General features: G+C 38.4%; 1 protein-coding gene across 12 annotated transcripts in view; it reads left to right on the top strand.

Moving 5' to 3' along the window:
• ELAPOR2 (endosome-lysosome associated apoptosis and autophagy regulator family member 2) overlaps window positions 1–25,438 on the top strand; it is a 745,385-nt gene that overhangs the window by 149,750 nt on the left and 570,197 nt on the right. For all 12 annotated transcript variants that reach the window (XR_014246402.1, XR_014246403.1, XR_014246404.1 and 9 more), the window contains 6 exons: window positions 1,561–1,750; window positions 3,043–3,139; window positions 3,696–3,797; window positions 13,062–13,188; window positions 17,633–17,811; window positions 19,069–19,234. Coding sequence is in view for 1 of the 12 variants with exons in the window: in XM_082398228.1 (XP_082254354.1) it covers window positions 1,561–1,750; window positions 3,043–3,139; window positions 3,696–3,797; window positions 13,062–13,188; window positions 17,633–17,811; window positions 19,069–19,234 (861 nt within the window). In the remaining 11 variants the exon portion in view is untranslated. The remainder of the gene's footprint in view (window positions 1–1,560; window positions 1,751–3,042; window positions 3,140–3,695; window positions 3,798–13,061; window positions 13,189–17,632; window positions 17,812–19,068; window positions 19,235–25,438) is intronic.

Here is a 25,438-nt window from a genome sequence, read left to right as displayed (position 1 = left end):
CTCGCGGGCTCTAGAGCACAGGCTCAGTAGTTGTAGCTCACGGGCTTAGTTGCTCCGCGGCATGCGGGATCTTCCTGGACCAGGGCTCGAACCCGTGTCCCCTGCATTAGCAGGCGGATTCTTAACCACTGCGCCACCAGGGAAGCCCCTCCCTTTCCGTTTTAACTCCTATGTCTCTAATGGTCTCTGTTATGAGATGCTGTGCCAAAGGTTGTGCAAGGGAAATAAAAAGATGTCTCATGGCTACAGAAGTTCTCAAACGAAAAGATCTATACATTTTACATGGTATGACATTTGTCCTGTCCTGATTTTACATGGGGTGATCCAGCACACTCACCCGATTGATCAGTCACTCGGTTCACTCAATAAAAAAAAAAAAATTAAATGCCTGTTGGGTTAAATGCTGTGTAAAGCAGTGAATAAGATTAATTCCACTGTATATCACACTTCTTCTCAGTCTCATTCCTGTGTTACCACTGTCTTTGCTTTCCTCTTCTCTCTTCTCCTTTTTTCCTCTTTATTCGCATTCCTTTCCTCTTACTGTTGTTTTCCTCTTCTTTTCCTCAGTAGTGTCTCTCTGCTCTTTTTCCTTGTTCTTCTCTTGTCTGGCGTCAAGAGTTTAATTTAAGCTTCGTAACAATATGTTGCACCTGTAATGTGGTGAGCAGGCTTGGTGGAAGGAGAACATTTTATAGGTTAGGATTGCTCGCTGCATTAAGGAAGAGAAATCTTTGTTCTTTTCTTTGTGCCCATCTGTGCACACTCTACATCTGAGACCAATAAAACAGTGTTTCTGTTTTTCATTATATATTTCTTCATAGAAATTGTCGAGTAAGGTATAGTCCTTTGCCGTGGGACTGTAGTATATTTAGACATACCATGTTAAAAAAAATAAGAGTCAAACCATTTTATAAGTTATATCTTCTCACTACCCTCCAAATGATTAAAAAAGTAAGCTCCTGTATTCCCTTCAACATAGTGTGTACTTGAGCGGATCCACGTCATTGAGTCTAAGAGTAGGTGAATAAAGACACTTGTAGTGACCAACTCTTCAGTTGTTGTCCTAGGCTTTTATGTTTTCTTTTTCAGCCTTGACATTACTTTTCTGCCACACACAGGCCTATACAGGAGAAGGAAGAGCAAGTCCTTTTTCTTGGCATTAAAACCTTCACCAGCAGTTTTCTGGTTTCTTTACGCGCACTGTTGTCCTAAGAATTGAAGATTTCACAGATGACTTATATTCCCTTAAGTCAGATGGCTTTCATCCAGCACAAATGATGCCTGTAGTTGGGGGAGCAGTGCAGCCTTGAATTACTGTATTCATTATAACTTCAGTGACTCTCATTATCACTTCATTATAACTTCAGTTTAACCCCGGTTGAACATTGGAATTGTCTCAAGAGCTTTTAAAAAGCACTTGGCGCCTGGGCCCACACCGGATCAATTAAATCAGAATTGTGATGAGGAGAGGGCCAGTGCTCTGCTAGAATCACTAGCTAGCTGGGATCCAGTTTAGAGACTGACCGTCAGTGAAACCTCTTTATGACTTTATTTCCCTAGGGGAAGAAGCTGGCTCTCTGCACCAACAATATAACAGACTTCACAGTAAAGGAAGTGGTGGCAGGGTCAGATGATTACACGAATTTGGTAGGAGCATTTGTGTGTCAGTCAACTATTATTCCTTCTGAAAGTAAGGGCTTCCGAGCAGCCTTATCATCACAATCCATCATTCTGGCAGATACATTTTTAGGTAAGTTTAATTTGGTTCGTATATGCATGCATGCATTTGTTCTAAAATTATGGTACTGATAACTTGTCATTGCATTGGTGCTCACCATCGATGATTAAAACCTACGGGTAATTCTAAACCATCACTTTATAACATGGTTAAAAAGCCCCTGCGAGTGAGATCTTTTGATCGTTCTCAGGGAATACAAGAAGCTTCTGAATTTATGTATTAACTTGTGTGATATGTTGTTTTCTGAGAGCCTGTGCCTTTCATCAGATTCTCTAGGAGTTTATGAAGCAAAATAATAATAAACTCCCAAAACTGTGAACAAAAGAAGAGTAAACAAACACAATATAAACCTAAATCATAATATCTGCCACCAGTTTTCATCATCTCTTCTCATACCGGAAGTAATCTGGTGACAAACAGCAAGAGTGAATGTGCTGAGTTTTATTCCCCATCTGTCCCTCCTGTCTTTCCGAGTCTAGAAAGTTTAGGGAAGCTTTAAGAATAATTCAGGTCCCTAATTAGTAATTCCTAAGGATCAAGTTCATTAAACTATCTGGGGTAGGGATTAGGGATCTAACAAGGCATATGATAATCTAACAATGTAACAAGCTTCTTAGATGATTCCAATCTGCAGCCAGATTTGAGAACCATTGTGAGAGACTCCAGGGGAATTTAACTATCATTTCCAGCACCAAGGACAGGTACTGAGTTTGTGCTCAGCATCAGAACTCTGTTAGAACAAAGGTTGCTGTTATTGCTTGCATTTTGGCTCTGCTATCATTTTTGGCTGGGGTGGATGGGTGAGGAATGCCTTACTCCTAGATTAAACAAATTTTGGAGTTTTTTTTCTGGAAATTATTAGGGCACAAAAAATTTTGTTTTGTCAGTTGTGTCTATAATGAATGTGAATGAATGAAAAGCTGCATTAGCAAAGTAGCCCAGCTCATTTGACACAACTCACAAGAGGCTGAGAATGATAATAGTAGATTGTTGAAATGTTAGAACTAGAAGGGATGGTGAAGATCATCTAAATTATTGCATGCATTTTACAAATTCAAGACATAAGAATCAGGGAAGCGAAGTGACTTAAGCAAAATTGCAAAACTAGGGAGTAGAATCTTTTATTTTCTTCTCTAGAAACTTTGTGAAGTTTATTGTTCTTACCAAGAATGCATTAATTTAAGAGGATATTTCTGGTAAAATGACAGCATCAAAGTAAAGCTATTTTCTGTTTAGATATACAGAGACTAAATAAGCCTCATTTTCCCATATTGCTTAATAGTTTCTTTTTTATTCTCATCTAGGAGTGACAGTTGAAACCACATTGCAAAATATTAATATAAAAGAAGATATGTTCCCAGTTTCACCAAGCCAAATACCAGATGTGCATTTCTTTTATAAGTGAGTGAACATGCTGTTTCTCTTGACTGTTTTCTTAATCATAAGGACGTCACTTCAGGGTGCCTAGCATAGTAGCTTATACCTAGATAGTCAGTAATTGGTTCGTAAGTGAAAGACTTAGTAAAAAATAGGAAACAGGGAATATTTAGAAAGCATTATGTAATTTTTCTCATATATATAATCTTCTAAATTAGGCAATAAAGAGACTCTACTTCATTGTGTAGGCAGTAGTTGTTTGTAATTCACACATCAAAACATCAGCCTAAGTCGCTATGACCTCTCATCTCTTAAAAAATTCTTTTGATTCTAATTTTGATTATAATTACAATAGCTTTAAATCCTTTGATGATAGCATATGACTTTACCTGGGGAGCAGTCAGCTTTTCATAGGCAGTGAAAGTAAATGAACTCAATATGTATTAAAATTCTACATTAGCAAACTTTGATACATTTTCTCGTTTATTCATACAGCATAGGAGCAGTTATACACGGGATATTTTTGTCTTTGAAATGTGTGTCATATCTGTTTTGTGAAATAGCATTTCCCTTCCAATAGGTCTTCTACAACTACAACCTCTTGTGTTAAAGGCCGATCAACTGCTGTGAAAATGAGGTGTAATCCTGCTAAACCGGGAGCTGGAACCATTTCAGTACCCAGGTAGTCTTATTTCTATATGATTCTTCCATATTTGTATTTATTAGGAAGAAAAACTCTCCAGAATCTTACTATTTTAAAACACGTTCTCTATGGATATAAAGCAGAAAGGGAACAAAGAATCTGTAGATTTTTGTTGTACAGACGTGCTGGGTGCCTGTTAAGAGGTATAGGCCCTTGCCAATCTCAACAATTCCCGGTCTCCTCAATGACATATTCTCGTCTGGTTTGCCTGAGTGTCTAATTGTCTTGAAAATTATTTAAGTAATATATAACTATATTGTTTGTATCCTTGGATTGAGTCTTACTATCTAGCCTCTTACTTTCTTGAGAGCTGGATTAGGAACTTCCCTGGATTATAGTTCTTCACCAGCAATGGACCATCTGGGTGATCTAGAATCTAGATTTTAGATTCAGCAGTCTAACCTGTGCACCATAGTTTCTTTCTCTCTAAGGGGATGAGGGTCAGGTTAGATGCATTTCCAACTCTTCAATTTTCTGATCACTGGTGGCGAAATCACCAAGGTAGAGTCTGACCTCTGCAATACATAACACAGTTCATTTAACTGATTGGCATCGAGGCAACAGGTGTCCACAGTCTAGATCTGATTAATACAGCCACTTTGGGTGGGAACAGTAGGAGAAAAGAAGCAATTTCATGGACTCAAAACTGTAAACTTAAAGACTGTTTTCATGGCATGAGTGAAGCTTAAATGTCTCCTGATTTTTATTTTTTATAGTTATTCATTGTTTAGTAGTATGTAGATTATTTATTTCTAATCTTTTTAGGGTTAAGGTACCTTTGGATTATAATTTGATTTGCACATTTTTCTCCATCAAGCTAGCAAAAATTTATCTTTAAAAAAATGATTGACTTAATTTTGTTTTTGATAGTTTCACCGTAACCTTTTGTGAGATTTTAAGCTATCCCGCGTATGTTACATCAGGATTGGAAATCAGTGGTCTAAGCATTGCTCCCGTTACTTGGGCATCTTAAAAATAATTACAGTGATAACATAGTATTTGGGGCTCATTTCTGTGCATAAAGGCATGGTAGCATTCACCTCTTACCAACGCTGTTACTCTGGTTCTCGTAGATGTATGTATTAATTTTTCTCACCTTTTCAAGGTGAGAGAAGAATGTGATGAGCACAGTACATAATGAAAGGTAATGGACATCAGTGAAAGAAACAGAGGGAGCCTGGTGCTCAAGGGCATCGTGTGGTGGAGAATCCCTGTGCCGGTGTTCACGCTGGAGTGCCGGCAGCAAGCACACTTTCTTTATGAGAAGGTGTATCCAGAGATTCTTTCACTACGCTCTGATATCCCACCATATGACTTCGAGTTCAGAGGCTTGTTTTATTTACTATAGCACTTCTGAGGTCCTTTCTCGGACCTAGCAACTCACTTCTCTGGAGTCCACCTGGATGACTTCTCAAGCCTCCTCCAGGAGCCTCTGTGACTTAAGCAGATAATGTTACTGAAGACTAACTCTGTCCTTTAGAAAATGTATCACTCTAACTCTCCCAAGGTGGATTCTGATGTTTTAACATCATAAGAAAGTAATAGTCTCATGATGTTAAATGATGGCATCTAGAAACTAATTTTTTTCCTTGTGAGGAGAGGAAAAGTTAAGTTCCTCCTTTGACCTCAGGCAGTTTTTTCTACTTGACTGTCTTTGCAAGGGTTTCCCAAGATCGTATGCAGCAGAATACCTTGGGGTGTCTATTTTTTTTTCTTTTTTAATTTTAAAATTTATTCTTATTTATTTATTTAAAGCAATCAATCATTTTAATACTTTAGCTTACGCTTTTTTTTTATTCAAACAGAAAGTCACAAAAATTATAATCATCCTCATCAGTTCACTCAGTCCCATGTAATTAATTTTTTTTTTATCTTGATCTTTTGTTAGCACTTTTATGAATTCATCAGTTTTCCGCTAGAGTTCTGAAAATGCTTATTCATTCAGTTCAGCAGTACAGTCAGTTACCAGGAACCTGTGCTTGTCAGAGTCTTTTCCATGAATTCCTTGAAGATGAAACCCTTTTATAGGAACATTTTTGCAAAAGCATCAGAGTGGGGTGTCTATTTTAAAACTGATTTCTAGGCCTTCCCTGAAACCTAAAGAATTTCCGAGTGTTTGGAACAGGAATATTTATAAAAACACAAGACAATTCTGATACGTATTAAAATTTGAGAACCATTGGTCTTAACCCCCATTTTGGAGATTTGACTTTTTTGTTTTCTGACATAGATTCTCACATGTTGTTTTGCATTTTAGTTTTCTGAAAAGCTAAATTAAGAGGTCGTGGTCTACAGGGTGGATGCCTTCACCCATATTTTGATGAAACTCTGGTTATAATTATGACGCACACTGAAGTCTGAGGACCATGGCTCTAGGGAATGCTTTCAACCCCACAAGCTAGATGTGCTGGCCTTTCGTTCTTTTTCTTCTTTTCTTTTTTAAACATCTTTATTGGAGTATAATTGCTTTACAATGGTGTGTTAGTTTCTACTTTATAACAAAGTGAATCAGCTATACATATACATATATCACCATATCTCCTCCCTCTTGCGTCTCCCTCCAACCCTCCCCATCCCACCCCTCTAGGTGGTCACAAAGCACCGAGCTGATCTCCCTGTGCTATGCGGCTGCTTCCCACTAGCTATCTATTTTACATTTGGTAGTGTATATGTGTCCATGCCACTCTCTCACTTTTTTCGTTCTTTCTTGAATCGATTTCCATCAGGGCACAAGGGGGAGCTCTGGGATCAGGATCAGAACTTGAGAAACGGCAGCTTGTCCGGAAATAATTAGAATTTTTTTTTTTTCTTTAAGCTGTAGGGCTGAATAAAGATTTCCTACTAACAGTAAAGAAATGTTAACAGAGCCAAATTTACTTAGGTGGCTTTTGAAGAGGAGTTCATTTGCATTTTTCTTTTTTGAGCTTTAAGTTCTCCAGGAGAGAAAGAAAGGTGCTAACCAGGCAATTGCCTTACAGAAGTCTCATATGCTGACCAGGAAGTCACTATAGGAGTCCTTGGTAGTTTGGAAGGGATGCCATCCCCTGGAATTCTCTCTTGGCCAAGGATCTTGGCAAACCAGGCAAAGGCGACTTTAGCAGTAGTAATGTTGGCTGGGGCTCTGTGCCTTGGTGACCAGGGAAAATATCATTGAGAATGTCTTTACAGAAAGTGAAAGGGGCAGGAGAAAAAGGGAACTGTGTGATCTCCGTGCATCTCACATGCAGTGCAGAAGGAGCGGCAAATATTCTGGGCCGCCTACTAAACAGCAGTTGAAAACACCAGTCTGTCTGTTTGGTCTGGCAAATGCAGTTGGTTTCTAATTCCACAAAGTGTCTGGAGGGTGTGAGACATTTTCAATTAAAACTTAACAGCATGATGTCTGTGGCAGATGAAATCACAGTCGGAGTGGACTTCTGAGATTATCTACTGCAGTTTGTACTTTGGCCAAAGAATAAATTGCGAACACAATCTACCACTAATATCCGTAAGTAGATGCCTCTCCAGCTTCTGCCTAAAAGGCTTTCCAAACCCCTAATCATGATCCTACATGGTTAGAGGAATCCAAGATTCTCCCTTCATTAGGAAAAATTTAGACCTAAGCACGTGTCCAAAGTGCTCTTTCAAAAACATGAGAAATTGCTGTTAGTTTTAACAGCAAAGTTTTAAAAAGGTTTGAAAAAGTTTTTAAAAAGCCTTATTCGAAAACAGGTAGAGGGAACCACGTTTACTCTGGTAATGGAGATGTCATAGCACATTAGAGATCCTTCAATCAAACCCATTTACTTGATACAGTAGGAAACACCGAGGACCCAGGTCGCATAGCTATAGAGTGGTGCAGTCAAGATGGAATGATTTCTTGACTGTGTCTGTTGTTCTTTTCATGCCATCGTGCTTTCATCTTGTCATTTCCCCCTATTCCTTATAGGCAGAGATTTGCAAAGAAGCACATTAAACAGAGGCAAATAGCACATTTATCCGGGGGACAGCTCAACTGATCTACCAATTATTGGTGCCTTCTTTTTAATGACTCATCTTTCCTCAAACAGGGTCGTCTTTATTAATGTTCTGAGTTAGAGGAAAATCCTCCTCCTCTCTTTCTTACAACTTAGGACCATATTTAATTGCTTGGGTACTTGATAAATGAATCCAAAATCGTTTTGTGAAAACCTCCTTCAAAATCCAAATTCATTTTCATTATAAGTGTAGCTTCTGAGGAGATTGTCTCTTACAAAAGGGGTGCTTCACAATTCTGTCCTGATAGTGTTCAGAGGTCGAGCACACCAGGGGTTTCTTCACAGGCTCTGATTTAGAGTCTGTCTATCAAAGTCGCTGGATCTATTGGGTGCTAGTGTTTTTGTTGGTATTTGGGGAAGGACTGTTAAAGCCCAAACAGTTGTGTATTCCTTTTAAGTTATTAAAAGCCAGAGGATAATTATTGGTTAAATGAGTTCTCTGTTTACTTCTTTTCTCTGTACCATTTATGGACAGATAATATATTTTTCAAATTCATATAAGTTAAATTAAAAAGGCAATAGAACTCAAAAGATGAAAGCCAAACATGTTCTTAGAACATTAAAAAGTAAGGAGGCATATGAAAGCACTGTGGTCATAAGTGAAAACAACGAAAACCTATTATGATCAAGAAACGGAAGGAGGAGATCAGGATGGAGGAGTCGGAGGACGTGAACTCACCTCCCTCTACGGACGTATCAAAAATACATCTACATGTGGGGCAGTTCTCGCCGAAAACAGACTGGAGACTGGCAGGAGGAGTCATCTTTGACCAGGACTGTAAAGGAAGATCCACACGGAGTCGAGTAGGAAGGGAAGAGAAACGATCAGGTCGGGACCTGTGCCCCTAGGAGGGGACACAGAAGAGGAGGGAGACGTCACAAGCATGGAGATCCTCCCTGAGGAGTGAGCTGTTTGAGCCACACAGTGAACACCCCAGCCCTGGGGCCTGACACAGCCAAGGAAACCATCAGCAAAGTGAAAAGGTAGCCTGCTGACTGGGAGAAAATATTTGCAAGTGATATGCCTGATAAGGGGTTAATCCCCCCAATATATGAACAGCTCATATAACTCAATATAAAAAAAAAAAAACCAATTTAAAAGTTGACAGAAGACCTGTATAGACATTTTTTTCCAAAGAAGTCATACAGATGGCCAACAGGCACAGGGAAAATGCTCAACATGGCTAACTATTTGAGAAATGCAAATCAAAACTACAGTGAGATATCACCTCACACCAGTCAGAGTGGCCATCATTAAAAAAATCACGAATAAATGTTGGCAAGAATGGAGAAAAGGGAACCCTAGTATGCTGTTGGTGGGAAGGTAAATGGATGCAGCCACTGTGGAGAACATTATGGAGGTTCTTCAAAAAACTAAGAATAGAACTACCATATGATCCAGCAGTTCCACTCCTGGGTATATATCTGAAGAAAATAAAAATACTAATTCAAAAAGATACCTACACCCTAATGTTTTATGGCAGTATTCTTTACAGTAGCCAAGTATGCTAACCAACCTAAATATCCATCAACAAATGAATGGATAAAGAATTTTCATTTTGAAAATATTTAAAAATGGACTCTGACAGTTGCACATATTGTGAATATATTAAAATCCATTGAGTTGTACACTTTTATATTGTGAATTGTATGCTATTTGAACTATATCTCAATAAAACTGTTTTAAAAAATCAAAAAAAAAAAGGGACTAGGTAGTGTCAGTAAATATAGTTTGTCCATGTCTTCATCAGATGCTGGCTTTTGCGAGTTAACTGAGGGTAGAACCTTTAGAAAGGCAGATTTTTGCAGGAGACTGGTAAAATTTTATAGATCTAAGACTTCTAGGTCAAAGTATCTTATGTTCAAACTCTGTCATAAGTGACTGATGCTCTTCAGCCTTAGGGCAAACAAAATTAGAGCAAGATGCAATGGTGTTTTATGGACCCTACACAAGAAGGGTTTCTGCCAATGACAAGGCATCCTTGGCAGAGAAAGGCTGAGCTTCCTGAGCTTCCAAAGCCAAAAGGAGTCACCAGGAGGTCAGAGAGCATTGCCTGTGCCAGAGGATGCCAGAGTGTACAAACTTTGTCTCATTTCTTTGAACATGTACTCATTGGTTTCTGTGGTGATCACGTAGAGCAAAAGTCATGTAGAAGCACAATTAGCGACACCTGTAAAAAGCTGGTTGGGAGGAAAAGATGGTGGTGACACAGGTCAGCAAAGGGAAAGGTATTTCACATATCTGGCAATAAAAGATTTATCTAGGGCTTCCCTGGTGGTGCAGTGGTTGAGAGTCTGCCTGCCAATGCAGGGGACACGGGTTCGAGCCCTGGTCTGGGAGGATCCCACATGCCGCGGAGCAACTGGGCCCGTGAGCCACAACTACTGAGCCTGCGCGTCTGGAGCCTGTGCTCCGCAACAAGAGAGGCCGCGATAGTGAGAGGCCTGCGCACCGCGATGAAGAGTGGCCCCCGCTTGCCACAACTAGAGAAAGCCCTCGCACAGAAACGAAGACCCAACACAGTCAAAAATAAATAAATAATAAATAAATAAATAAATTAAAAAAAAAAAAGATTTATCTATCTTACTACTTTTTTTCTTTTATATTTTTTTCTGTTTTCATTTATATATGTAAGCACTATTGAAATTATTACTGCTTCATACATTCTTGTTATTTCCCAGGGAAGGCCTGATTCAAACTGTGAAAATTAGGTTTATAACAAAGAATCAAATTTGGATGTTCCACATTTTAAACGATTCATTGAGTTAAAAGAATTAAAGAATTGATTCTAAACTAAACTGCTTTTAACCTAAGAGTTTCTTTTAAAAAGTGAAGTCTGCCAAGGAAAGGCACTGAATCATTGTAGTATTTTGACATCTAATGGCAGCTTTATAAATTATATCAACGTCTTGATTTTTGTTTGTTTCTTTGGCTCTACCAGTTCTTTAGAAAGTGATGTGCATTGTTAATAGTCTTTTATATTTTGCAGTGCTTTAAACTTTACCAAATTGTTCTCTCATTTTATCCTTTATAACCACCCTATGAATGCAGTATAGCAGACATTCTGCTTTTGACAAATTATAAAAGTGATATGGTGGGGAGGGAGGTTGAATCACTTACGGAAAAACACAGAATCATTTGAAAGTCCAGTTAGAATCGTAACCCAAGTCTTCTCTGTAGAGCTTTTTGCCAGTTTGATTAATTTTCTCCTTTTTTTCATTTGTTGAGTTCTTTTTTCTCAAACTTTAGCATACTTACTCTTTCATCTTCCCGATATAAACAGTTTTTTCTCCTTTTAAAGTTTTTCTGTGTTGGAAAAATAAAATAGAAAATAATTCAGGGAGGAAAGACTTGAGCAGGAAAGCCTATTGGTAATTTTTGCTAACTGATCAGAAAAGTGTAATTATTTTGAAAGTTGCAAAGCATTGTTATGCAAATAATGTGTTCTTGAAGAATTTTTCTAATTGATTACACAATTTTTTTCAAAAGAGCAATTTTGAGTTGCTTTTACTGATCTGGAAGGTAGCGGGTAGGAATAATTTTTTAAGTGGCATGGTTTTCATCTATTGTACTTTCCTTTAAAAAAAAAATCTCTCTTTGCTTCTTCGTCTGAATATATTTATTACTCTCTTTTTACAAACAGAGAAATTAAGGCAGATAAGAGAGTCAAGTCATTTTTCCGAAGAGTCGCTCTTCACCATTGTTCTTAGCTTTGACAATCTGGGTCTCTGTTTCTGAAGTATGTCGTACAGAACATTGCTTTGTTTACCTCCCACCCGTGTCCACTTAGTCTGCAGTACACGGACACTTCAGAAAGATAGACATGTAAAAATGCATCAATTTTCAGGCATGTAAATTTGTTTCAATGTTCATATTAGGGTACCTTAGAATATATTTAGTTAACTGATAGTATGAAATTTTACCTTTCTAGTAGACTGAAAATTAAAGGTTTGGGTAGCGTATTATCAGAAAGGCATTTGAAATTAAAACTTAAAAAGGGATGGTTTTTGGATTCTCTCTATTATTGTGTGTCTATCATTTTGCTATTAGTTGTTTCAGGACACCTCTACTCTGCACCAGCTGAGGTCTGAAGGAGGTTTTCAGGGCAATGCCCTGTATTTACACAGCTTGACTTAGGGGAAGTGCAGTAGGCAAACTAAGGCAACAGTATTCCCCTGGTTTTAATGAATTCATAAACAAAATAGTCATTCCCATTAGAATCTTTCCAAATAGTTTCTTGCTTCAATCAGTAAGGATTCACCAAGAAACTTTCCGGCAGCTTTTTTTTTTTTTGGTCATTATCTGTACCTGTTTCTTTAAAAAACCCCCAGCTTTATAGAGATATAATTCACAGACCATTAAAATTCACTCATTTAAAGCGTACTGTTCAGTGGTTATTGTATATTCAGATATGTGCAACCATCACCATAGCCAATTCTAGAACTTTTTCATCACTTCACAAAGAAATCCCATACCCTTTAGCTATTACCTCTCTAAATCTTAGCCCCTTTCCTGATCCTGAGCAACCACTAACCTACTTTCAAATGTTGAAATCGAGTTCCCTGTTATGGACCTTCATCTGAATAACACCATACAATATGTGGAATTTTTGGTTGGCTTCAGTCACTAAGCATAATATTTTTGAAGTTCATCCAAGTTGGGGCATGTATCAGTACTGCATTCCTTTTCATGGCTGAGTAATATTTCATTGTATGGATATAACACATTTTGTTCATCCATTCATCTGCTGGTGGACATTTGGGTTGTTTCCACCTTTTGGATATTATGAATAATGCTGTTATGAACATTCATATACAAGTTTTTTTGTATGGACATAGTACATAGTATTTTCATTTCTCTTGGATATTTACCTAGGAGTGGAATTGCTGGATCATATGGTAATTATGTTTAATTGTGTGTGGAACTGCCAGATTCCTCCAATGCTGCACCATTTTATATTCCCATCAGCAGTGTGTGAAGGTTCCAATTTCCCCACATCCTCACAACACTTGTTAATATCTGTTGTTTTGATTCTAACCATCTTGGTAGGTGCAAAGTGGTATTTTGTTGTGGTTTTTATCTCCTTTAGATTATTTTTCATGTGTTTCCTCAGCATCCACGCATTGCTTCCCAGCATGTATGCAGCGTGCATTCAAATGTTGACTGGACTCAATTGAATGTGTTACAAAAGCTGTTGGCTTTGTTGTTTTTCATGTTTTATTTCAGCAAGTGTCCAGCGGGTACCTGTGATGGATGTACATTCTATTTCCTGTGGGAGAGTGCTGAAGCTTGCCCTCTGTGCACAGAGCATGACTTCCACGAGATTGAGGGTGCCTGTAAGAGGGGATTTCAGGTAAGGGGCAAACCTCTCTAAGCAAACTGTGTCATTGAAAATATAATTGTTTAGTCCAGCATTGCTTACACCATAGAAAGTGAGATTCAGTAGCATGGCTGAAGCTTATAGTTAACTTAATGAGATATTAATATGTATTTAAAATCAAGTTTGATACCTAGACTCCCATATGTTGAGGTAGCTGAAGATGTGTACTGGAATTGGGGAAAATGAATTATAGCAAGGGAGCTGTAGACCATGGATCTTTACCCAGAGTGTAAGGAAATGATATAATTAAACCCAAATATGGTTTATATAATGCAGTTATAGGTATAATTAAGATGAGGGTGATATAACTGACTCTCCACAAGAAGCATACATAAAGAGTGAATCTCACATGCGCGCCCCCCATATATATATAAATCAAGATCCTACTCTATATTTTCTCTGCAGTCCTTCATTTGCTTACTTGTTTTTTAAAGTAAAGTTGGGATTCTATTCTCTGTATTTTTTTTTTGTCTCCTTTATGCCTTTAATACACTTCCCTTGTCATTAAATTTTTTTTAAAAAACATGACTTTTAGTTATTGACAAATGTGCTATTATATATGCAATTTGGGATTTAATAATTCCCCTGTTGGACATTTAAGAAGAAATTGAAAACCATCTTTTTGTAAATAACTCTGTAATGAACATCTTTGTTAGACATTTGATTATTTCCTTAGAGTTTATTACTGGAAAGGGATTAATTGGATTCGAGGAGATGGACATTTTTAAGGTTCTTGATACGTGTTACTAAATTGCTTTGGTTGCATCAATTTGCTTTTCTACTAATAGTGTTTGAGAGTACCCACTTCCCTGCACCAGCTTTGACTAGTACCATATAAAAACCCAAGCTTTACCTCTTTGAAGATGACTTACCACTTCACTCTCTCCAAATTCCATTGAAATGACATTGAAGAAGCACAGATGAGAGGATAAATCAGTACCAGTGGTGGGGACCCTATTGGAGAATGGGCATCAGAGGATCAGAGATTCCAGTGGGATTTCTGAGATCTAGAAGGTAGATGGGATAGGACCGACTTTTGGGTCAGCATGGAATATGCTAGGGTGCTCACTGGGTAAGGGGATCGAACAGGGGAGCTGTTCTTTCCAGGAAAGTCTTAAGGAGCTGGTAGTTGGCAGGTTGGAGGGTTGAAGAGAGAGAAAAAATCTGAATGCCCCCCCACCCAAAGCCATACATTCAGCGTATTTGGAAGCGGTAGTGTCCACCTTTAAGAAAAAAAAAAACATATTGAGAACTGTTCTCTACATTGGTATTTTTCATACTTGAATGACAGTGAACCTGTAGTAAGAAAGACATTGTACATGAAGCCTAGTACACAAACACAAACTCAGACACAGAGAGATATGTCTAAAAATAAAATTGTTTTATGGAGCAATACTTATTTTCATATTTTATGATAAAGTATAGGCATAACAATACAAAATGTTTTTATTAATACTTTAATACAAAATAGAGAAGCCTCCAAATAGACAAACTAATCAGAAAATTAGGAAACGTTTAATTTAGGTAAGTGTGCTTACCCGTAGATAGCTCATTCTGGCTCAGAGCACACAGATACAACGCTGCTCACACGTCGAGGGCACGGTTGAGCCAGTTTCTTTTCAACAGTTTTAAGTGGGTCAAGGATAAAAATTCCAGCCTCACAAAAAAAATGGTTTCCTTTTAATCCTCCCAATAATAATGATACATTTTTTTATGCTTTACAGTGGAAATTAATCTTTATCTTTTCTCTAAAATTATGCTAAGCTTACTATCTTATAATCCTTTTTTTAAGAGTAAATCAAAAATAAAAGGTGCATTCCCTTCTTTGGCCACCAAGTTTAACTCAGGAGTTTTGAAAAGCTAAATGACCTTTTATCCAAACGTTCTTTAATACTTCTCTTCTGGAAGGTAGTGATTAGAAGTTTAAGACAGTGGGGTGGCAACAGTTTCTCTAGTTTTATCTCATTCAAACTGTCTTCATTGAAAAACCTCTGTTCAGCATCTTATAAGAATGTTAGGAACAGATAGTTGCGAGGTGATGCTTTTTAAATGTCTGTTTTTGCCTTAAGAATAATACCTTTTGGAACACTTTGTTGTGTTTGACATGTTGAGGTATGTAATTCTCCCCATACCCCACCCATAGTTCCAAATCTACTTTGAGAAATACCAAAATCAGTTAAATATGCCCTTCTGTTATACTTAGATGTCAATTTTGAAAATATTTGCCAAATTAGATCGAGCTTCAACTAGTACAATATGAAATGTCCTTCCTTAGGGTATTCCATTGCAAGAACGAACAAATGGGTTTGATGCAGTAAGTGGGTATGTTCACCTCCAATCTCTGAATAATATATTTCGAAAAATCTGCTCTTTGGTGAGCTTTCAATATGAATGACAACTTTCACTGCGTTTTCCATTATGTTGGTGAAGAAGCGTGGATTTCTTTGGATGCCAAAGCCTTAAGATAGAAAAAAACAATGATTGCAAAATATTGCAAAGAGTATCTTTTAATTGCTTTAATAATTCTGCGTTTCCATCCTATTGCCTGCTTCATTCTTTACAATTTTTCACCTTATGTTGACTGAGAGTCTGCTTTTCCAATTCTGTAAAGACATATAATCCAGAAGCACATGAAGTTAAATTTACACACTACAAGTCCTCCACATACAGCTGATATAAACTAAAAGAGCTACATGACTTGTGATAAAAGCTCTTATCAAATTGGATCTCAAAAATCTATACGAGGTTCTAAGTACGTACTAAGCATTACTTCTAAATGTTATACAGTAGTAGGGATTTGAAGAGATAATGTGTTATCACTGAGAGGTAAGTTTTAAAATTTATCATCAAATTGATCTCACCCTGTTCACAAAATATCCCTACATGCTGGAAGAATAAATTTTTCAGCTGCAGTGTCAGCCATTTTCTTGTTTGCCAAAGACATGGCGTAATGAAGGGATAAAGTGTCCTAATTAATAGAACGACTAAGAAATTCATAGAATGGCTAAGTTATAGAATGACTAAGAAATTCTGCCAACAGCTTGATGTATTTTTTCTTTAACCATTTGAGGAGCTTATGGAAAAGTTAAAAATTCTGGGTTTATAAGTACGTATCTTTTTAATTATGACGTTTTAATGGTTTGTTTAGAAGACTGTCCTTGGACATTACAGCTTGCCATTTGCATTGGGTGTGGCATATGTGATACAACCATATAAACTCTTTCATAGTCTATTTTTCTTGTTGGAATGCCCTTCAGATGAAGAGGCAGCACTTCAGCTTGCTCATGCCTCCTCGTTCCTCATCTTTCTTATAAAAATAATGTGAGCCATTTTAAAAGTAATTTATTCACACTAAGTTTAATGAAAATGTTACACTAAAATTTTTTTCAATTACTAATGTCCTTTCTAAAAAGTTCTTATCCAAAACTTGGTTGAAATTTTTCCTCAAAGGAAATGGGAATCTCCTGCACATCGTTCAATTCAGGACCAACTGTAAAAGTGTGTGCGTGTGTGTGACATTAAACATTATGGTGTTAGGCTTCTGTTAGGGTGTTGATAAATGACCGTCATTCACCAGAAAATTTAGGGAGGCACAGTGAGCAAAAAACGTAATGCCTTGTGTCATTTAATGTCACTGGATATAATCATCTTGCAAATTGCTACCTGTCATTGTATATGTTGAAATATATAAGGAACCATGCACTATACTCTGATTTTTGTTTCTAATCTGTCTTATTTGTTTATTTAAAAAAAAATTGCTGGTTGAGACCCAGTATATTGATTTTACTATTTACTAGTTGATTGCAGTGAGCAGTTTGAAAACATTGCCCTAGCAAAATTGAGTCATCTGCTTTGGGAGGACGAGAGTAGGTCCCTCATATGGGTAGTGATGACCCAGAATAACACCCTCCTTATTTTGGCCAGGGGAAGGGGGGCGTGCAGTCTGTGTACCTACCCCACACCGAAGTCTGCCCGTCATGCTGCACTTACATGTCCTGCGTCCGGGGTCTGCTCTTCCACTCAGGGGAGAGGCTTTTTGGGGAAATGGACCTACATGATGAGTGGGTGAAACCCGTTCCAGTCAGTTATATGAAACAATCTAAGCTTTTATTTAAAAACATGATTTAAGAAGTCAGGACTCATGAGATATTTGAAGAAAATAGCTCAAATGACATATCCAGATGGAGTCATTTTTATTCAACCTCCTCAGCATGAAGCAAGCCTTCTGATCTGACAATTCATGGTTTTGTTACATTTTCATTCATCATTTCCTTATTCTCTCTTTTCTGTATCCCTTTCCTCTCTTTTTGGAGCTTCAGTTAGATGAAAGCCGAATAATCCTCTCTGCCTACTGTGAATAATGGTTAGCGAAACCCTTCTCCTTCTAAATCTCATTTCTTATGTCATTTTTTAAAAGGAAACCTTATATGTGTGGAATGAACCTAAGTGGTGCATTAAAGGAATTTCTTTGCCTGAGAAAAAGTTGTCAACCTGCGAAACAGTTGACTTTTGGCTAAAAGTGGGAGCAGGTGTGGGAGCTTTTACAGCTGTTTTGCTGGTGGCTCTAACTTGCTACTTCTGGAAAAAGAATCAGAAGTAAGTAACCTCTGTATAAGAACTGAGAAATCTCTTTTGTTGTGAATATTTTAGAGTTAATCATTATATCCAACACTTTCTCTCAGAGACACAATAAATTTCTCCTAGTGAAGGAGTTATAGGAAAGGCCTTTAAGAAAGCAAATGGAAATGATTGTTGTTCTGATAACAGAGAGATCAGAGAACATTAGAGATAATTGAATTAGATCCATTGTTTTTATAAAACAAGGAACAGAGGATCCTGGCTACTCAGGTAGATGGGAGCAGGGCTCAGAAAGGAAGGCAGATTTTCTCTGTGTGTCTGTTTTTCTTTTCATGACATCATGCTGCCTTCTTGCCCCATCTTTTCTTTTTCAATTTCTTGTGGGCAGATATTTGCAAAGAAACAGACTAAGTATATACTCCAGGACTTTAAGAATCTGAAGAGAGATCAGAGAACATTAGAGATAATTGAATTAGATCCACTGTTTTTATAAAACAAGGAACAGAGGATCCTGGCTACTCAGGTAGATGGGAGCAGAGCTCAGAAAGGAAGGCAGATTTTCTCTGTGTGTCTGTTTTTCTTTTCATGACATCATGCTGCCTTCTTGCCCCATCTTTTCTTTTTCAATTTCTTGTGGGCAGATATTTGCAAAGAAACAGACTAAGTGTATACTCCAGGACTTTAAGAATCTGAAGTTGAGTATTGAGTCTAACTTCCAATTGTATATTGACACATTATATGATTTGGCTCTTTTAAAATGATTTACATGTCAGTGGGGCTGTGAAAGTTCTCTACTGTATTATCTAGGGACAGTTGTAATATCTGGGGTGGGGAGTAGAAAGGAATGAGTGATAGAGAGAAATAGTAAAGACCAAATCACTTGCCTATATAATATTCTCATCCTACAAACTAAACTTTGGAAAACTGCATAGTAAATTAGTTCCCAAATATTTATAAATGAAAAAAATGCGTTCAGACCTCTAATTTTCTCTTTGTTTTTCAAAAGCTTTTCATAATTGGATACTTGAATCACTGTAAAATAAGTATGATAGCGTTAACTATATTGCACTGATTCTCTGAAATTCTGGAAACGATTGGTGTGTAGACGGTAGATTAATGAGAACACATAGTGTTATGGCTATGGGTGAAGGGAATATGTTGGTGAAACAGCTGTACTCCACGACGATTTAATTAGCTGGTGTATGACCACCCCAAATAAGTATTAATTTATATTAAACAGCCACTTTATCTATTTATTTATTTGCCGCTACTTAGACTGGAATACAAATATTCCAAATTAGTAATGACGACAAACTCAAAAGAGTGTGAACTCCCAGCTGCAGACAGCTGTGCTATCATGGAAGGAGAAGATAATGAAGAGGAAGTTGTATATTCCAATAAACAGTCGCTACTGGGAAAACTCAAATCCTTGGCAACAAAGGTGAGAGCAGAATTATAACCTGGTATTTCTGTGTATTTATAAATAAAGGGGCCATATTAACCTAACAGTAGCAGTCATGCAAACCCTGTCATTCAGGGTGGGTATTTATCCAGTAGAAATACTCTTAGAAGTACAGAAGGCTGTAAATACAGGAATAATCACTGCAGCATTGTTTTTGTTGGCTAACCAGGTAGAAACAACTGTAAACACCATCAGTAAGGACTTAGATAAGAAATTTCCATATATCAAAGTAGTGGGATGCTGTGCAACTCTGCAGCTGTTAAAGATTGAGATGTCTATGTGTACTGATATGTCAATGGGTCCAGGGTAAATGAAGCGAAAACAACACGTAGACTCTTGCATTTCTATTAAATATACATTTATAGTAGTATTTGAATAGGAAACTACTAATGATAGCTGCTTTTTGAGAGTTTTGAATTAATGGGTGTCTTTAGTCTTTGAAGTAATGCAGTTTTATAATATTTGAATTTGCACAAAGGTTATGTATTATAGTATTAAAACACAAACATTTTAGATAAGTAAAAGATCTCATTTATTTATATTTTTTATTTTATAACAAGATTGTTTCATACAGAGGAGATAAAAGTTATATAAAATGTTGAGCTATTACTTATCAGATGCCATCACATTTGTCGGCTTTGAAATGATTACTATATCCAAACAGATAACATGAAGCCCTAAGTATTATTTGTAAACACGTTTTATTGACATTCTTCACCATTGACTTAAAAGATGAAACATTACCAGTTTACCTACGCAGGATTAAAAACAGAATGAAACCAGAAAGAAAACCCATTTCAAAGGATTTTCAGCAGGAAGGACATGTGGTGAAAGATTACATTTATTGAGAGTGTCTTAGTAATCGTTTCCTAATTTAGGCACATAACTATATCATAGGGGATCATTTAAAAATAAAACAAATAAGCCCTATTCCCCTTACACTAATGGTTATTTGATTTTTCTTAATATGGTAGTTTAGGGAGGATACTATTGCCGTGGGACAGTGAATGTACAGAGATTGTCAAGAGCTGAGATTTTACCCTACTTGCAAGCTAACAACTGAGCCTGCCATGGTTTCATGGATACTTCAGAAGACATGGGACTTCTGATCAGAGACAAAGGACAGTTTAACATTCACAGCAGAAGCACTAGCCAAAACGTCAGCATTTATACCAGTTGCAAAGCCCTTCTTCCTGCAGATGACTCTTGTACACACAGTGGTCTGCCTTACAGGAAAGGAACCTTAAGCTTTGGGAACCTGAATCTTTTAGAAAGAGCAGCAAGCATCTCTGTCTTTTGTTCCAAAGGGAGATAATGTTGTTATTTTACTGGACAGGTAACATGCCTGTTCATTGCTCAAGAGGGAAACACTATTTCTAAGACTGTAAGCAAGCCCGCCCTTTGCTCTGGAAGGACACAATATCTTTATTTTCAAAGGCTGCTTTCTATACAAAGTCCTTTGAAAAGGTAGTCTGGAAAAAAGGGAAGTCAGTATCTCACTCATAAGATAGGCAGAAATGCCAGAGAACCATGGGGAGTTGTCTCCCAACAGATCCAAACCTCCTTCCTACACTATCTTGGCTTTCGACAACTTTCCCATTAGTACACCATTCCACTGTTCACTCTGATTAATCTGACTGGCTGTGGCTGGAATCAAATCTGGTCAATTTGCTTCATATAGCACTTAAAAAATAGAGCTACTCCCAACAAGACACCAAACAGCAAGATGAGGCCAACCTGTATTATTAACCTTGATCATACCAGGGTTCCAGACTCAACTAACCAAACAAATGCCTTAAGTCATCAGGGTCCACCTTAGAAAGAGGTGGCTTTCTTTTTAGGTCCCTGTATTGACCTTTCCACTCAGCCTGAGACCTTTCCACTGGCACTGAGATCTTTCCTCCATAAGGTTCAGATGGAAGAGGGTTAAGGACATTTTCAAAAATTTACAAAGACCCTATACATCTCCCACTGTTGTCTACCTGGGCCATGGTAGGGGAACTTGGTGAGCGGTGTCCTCAACCAGGTGGTCATTATCCTTTTGGTCCAGGAAGATGGCAATCCAACAAGACAGTCCAGGCACAAAGAATTTTAGTGACTGTACAGATCTTGTCTTGGCCCTCAGGGAGGAAGTATAAGGCAGTTATATTGTCCATAACAATGTATGGACAGTGGGTTGATGTTGACCTGAATGCCTTCAAAGGCTGAAGTGGTGTCATGGATTACTTCAGTTAGAGTCAGAAACAAATTTTGTACCGCCTTTTCTTTCTTTTAAAAAAAATTTATTGAAGTATAGTTGATTTACAATGTTGTGTTAATTTCTGTGTACAGCAAAGTGATTCAGTTATACATATATGTATTCTTCTTTATATTCTTTTCCATTGTGGTTTATCACAGAATATTGAATATAGTTCCCTGTGCTATACAGTAGGACCTTGTTGTTTATTCATCCTATATATCAGTGTAATAGTTTGCATCTCCTAATCTCAAATTCCCAATCTTTCCTTCCCCCACTCCCCCTCCCCCTCCCCCTTGGTAACCACAAGTCTGTTCTCTATGTCTGTGAGTCTGTTTCTGTTTCATAGATAAGTTCATTTGTGTCATATTTTAAATTCCACATAAGTGATATCATATGGTATTTGTCTTTTTCTTTATGACTGACTTCATTTAGTAATGTAATCTCTAGTTCCATCCATGTTGCTACAAATGGCATTATTTCATTATTTTTTATGCTCCATCTTTTCTAATTGAATAACTACCCATGGGGTGAGTGTGAATAACAAGTCAGTTATCCCCCCAGGAGCCTCTTCTGAGTAACCAAGTGTAGCCTGATATTGAAAAGAGCCTTGCAGTTGTCTAAGGGCTACATGATCTATCGAGGATGTTTTCATAAACAGTTGAATTATGACCACTTATGACCACTCCTAGAATACAAGTACAAGCCATGCTGTTTTTAGGAGAAAAGTTAACATCTGGTTCTATACAAAAAGTACAGTCCTAGAGGTACACATGGTGCCTCTGGAAAGAAAGTATTATTTACAGTCGTTAGGGACACCAAGTGGGACCTATTTAGTTAGGCAGCACTGGTTGATGGTGCCTGCGACCTCCTTGCTGCCTTGTAAACCTTAGCGTTCACGTCAAACAATTGTGTCTCTTCTTTGTCTTTGGAGAGACTGCTTGAGGGCAGTTTGTCCAGCTTTTCCTGTTCGTCCATGCCGCAGGTGGGTGGTATTTGTCCACTCCATGGAATGATTGAGTGATGGCAATGGGAATGGACACGTTGATCGTTGTTATTTTGGGGCAGAAGCTGGCATCATCCCTGCTGTTTCTGATAGAATTTTCAGTAAGTCTAAGGGGAATGGCAACCAGATTGTGGTTTGAGCATCTGGTGGACTTGGTAGACCCAGTAGTCAGTTAAATTTAAGGCACTTGCAACAGTTTGAGAGCGGAACACTAAGGTGTTTTCCTTCATAGGAAGGTGACAGGGTGGCTTTGAAAAACAAATAATCATTAGTATCCCTTCATCCTTTGCACCTCTCAGGGCCTGAGGTACCTCCTTCCTAGGTGCCTTATTATCAGACTGCACTGTTGATCTTCCACTGGTACAAATCAGTTTGTCCCATTTCAGTAGCTAAAGCTCCACCTTATTTCTACTCATCCCCTACTGGAGTTCTGTGCTGCCAAACATTCAGGTGCAAGAAGGTCAAGGGCTTTTAAAAATGCGTGTGGAGACCTAGTGTGTTTTCTACCTTTGTCCATGTGGGATGGCACGAGGTCTTGATGAGCTGTGTACTCAACCAAGTAGTTATTATCCTTTCGATCTAGGATCGTTGACAGTCCAACAAAACAATACAGGTGGCTAAACCAGAATTATATTTGAATCTTCTAGGCTCCCTTCTGGCAGGGCTACCACCAGACGTCCTGGGGGTTGCTGTTGGGATAAATAAGGACCCATCATGCCAGTAGTGGTCGGGGCAGAATCCTGGATTTTCATATGGGTATATAATCTTATGTAGGTTGTATTGATATATTCTTACTTATTATATATTTTTACTAATAATTATCTATGAAGCAGCCAAGAGGAGAAAATCTCTTAATCCCTTTCTGGAAATAGCCATATTTAGTAACTGAACTGCCTTACTAAGATGTGTGGACCAGGAGGAGGTGAGGGAGATAGAGGCAGAAATCTTTTTGAGTCAGTTTTTGAGAAGGCTCTTCCGATGATCAATGCTCCCTTTCAGTGGTAGGAAGTGTGGAAGGTCCACTAATACCTCTACTCCCAGTCCATTGTTCTGGTAGCTTTTGTGATTTAAAAAAAAAAAAAAAAAGGGACACCACTGTTAGGCTGCAAATGGTCCATAAAACCACAAACATGAAACAGATGTTTTTCAAGGGCCACGGTGGTGTGACTGGAGTTGGCCAGTCACTCTGGAACAGCAACACCATGACCCGAATGGGTGTCAACAGTGATGAGGCACCACCGATAGCCCCAAGAGGTGATCAGAGGTCTGATTTAATCAATTGTCAGGGAAATATTGGTCAGCTTTTGGTGTGACTCCCAAGTCTTGCATGCTGTGGTAACCTCTGCGTCAGAAAAATAGAACCCTTCACTTTGTGCTCAGTCTGTGAAGCCAGATTTATTGCCATGCTGGACAGGATTCAAATGCTGTGTAGGGTTTGTGGCAATCTGTCTGGTGCAGTCTCTATAAGGTGCTTAACTCTGTTTGGCCTTTTCAGAGGATGGGCATCTACCTAAGTGACCCAGATGATTTGATCAACAGCTAAGATTTGTTGCCCCAAAGAGAGGTTAAGAGTCAGTGGTTTTCCAAATGGCAGACCAAATAGTTTGTTGACAATGGCTATTAAATCTTGGCAATAGCTCAAGAGTAAGTAGAAATATAACAAGGTTTATCAGAAGAAGTATTGGCCGTAGCTATGAGAAGGGCTTTGGGTTCTGGCTAGTGAGCCAGGCAGTCTTGTTGGTTTTCAGTTACGCATATTTGTGCTGAAGTTGGACAGCTGCAGCGGGTGGTGGACACCATTGGGTTTCAGCTCAACCAAAACATCAGTGAACCAGGCCCAGGCATGAAGTAGAACTTCGGTGAACCAAGGATCCCACGGAGCCAGTGGCTTCATTTGGGTCAGAGGAGTAGGGGATAACCTTTCTCTCAAAGAGTCTGCTGCCATATTTTCATGTGAGGCTGAGATGTTGCTGGGTCAGGCCAGTTGTATTCTTGAATATACCATTCATATTTGACAAGTGAGACTTATTGGACGCTTCCCACCTTGTTGACCTACCAAGAGTGGGACTATCAGGCTATAGAGTCCCAAAGTGTGTGTGGTAATGGCATTCAGTTTTGACAAGAGCTCAGTAACAGGCTAATAGCTGCTTTTTCAAAAGGGCTATATGTACATGGTGGCCACATCAAGGTGATGAGTCTAAAACCCCAAAGGGTGCCTCTGAGGGAAGACTGCTTCCCACTGCCACAGTCTCCAATTGACAAAATCATTAATCGCAAAGAATTGTATCATAAAGTGGTCATTAGGGCTGTGAGGCCACAAGGTAGAGAGCATTACTCACCTTGCTGGGCAGTTGATAATACAGCCTGTTGGCTTGGGCCTAACTCAAAAGATACTACTTTGTGGATTAGCTGATATGACAGCAAGTAGACTACTCAAGTGATACCATACTGTGTCCAACAGCAGAGTGCAGTAAGGTGCTGGGCTGTTTTTTCTCGACTGGAAGATAGATAAAGCATTGCACATCTGCCCACCTAGTCTCAAGAATCTTTACTTAGTTGGCAGCTCCCTGAATTTTGTGAGGGTTTATCAGCCATCTCTGCTGGCAGGTCTGATAACACAGGCAAGGCTGTTGAGACTGAGACCTCTGACTTGACACCAACAGGACATCATTTATATAGTGACAACTTTAGGCATCAGAAGGTAGAGGAACTTGTGTGCAATTCTGACTCACACATTTGTTGCACATGGCAGAGGAGTTGGCAACGCTTGGGGTAAGTATCCGAGTTGCCCTTCTCTTCATGTGGCTGCTCTTGACCAGGGGATTGTCTTCTGGTGCCTATGAGATAAGGAAGAACAAGCACATACCAACAATTCCTACTATAGATTCAGATGTAACGCAACAACGGCATCTTGAATGGGCATGCAGAACCCTTCACGCAA

Source organism: Balaenoptera borealis (genome assembly GCF_965194805.1).
Source record: "Balaenoptera borealis genome assembly, chromosome: 7".
Taxonomy (NCBI): Eukaryota; Metazoa; Chordata; class Mammalia; order Artiodactyla; family Balaenopteridae; genus Balaenoptera; species Balaenoptera borealis.
Note: the sequence above shows the minus strand (reverse complement) of the source record. Positions and strands in the feature narration are given on the sequence as shown.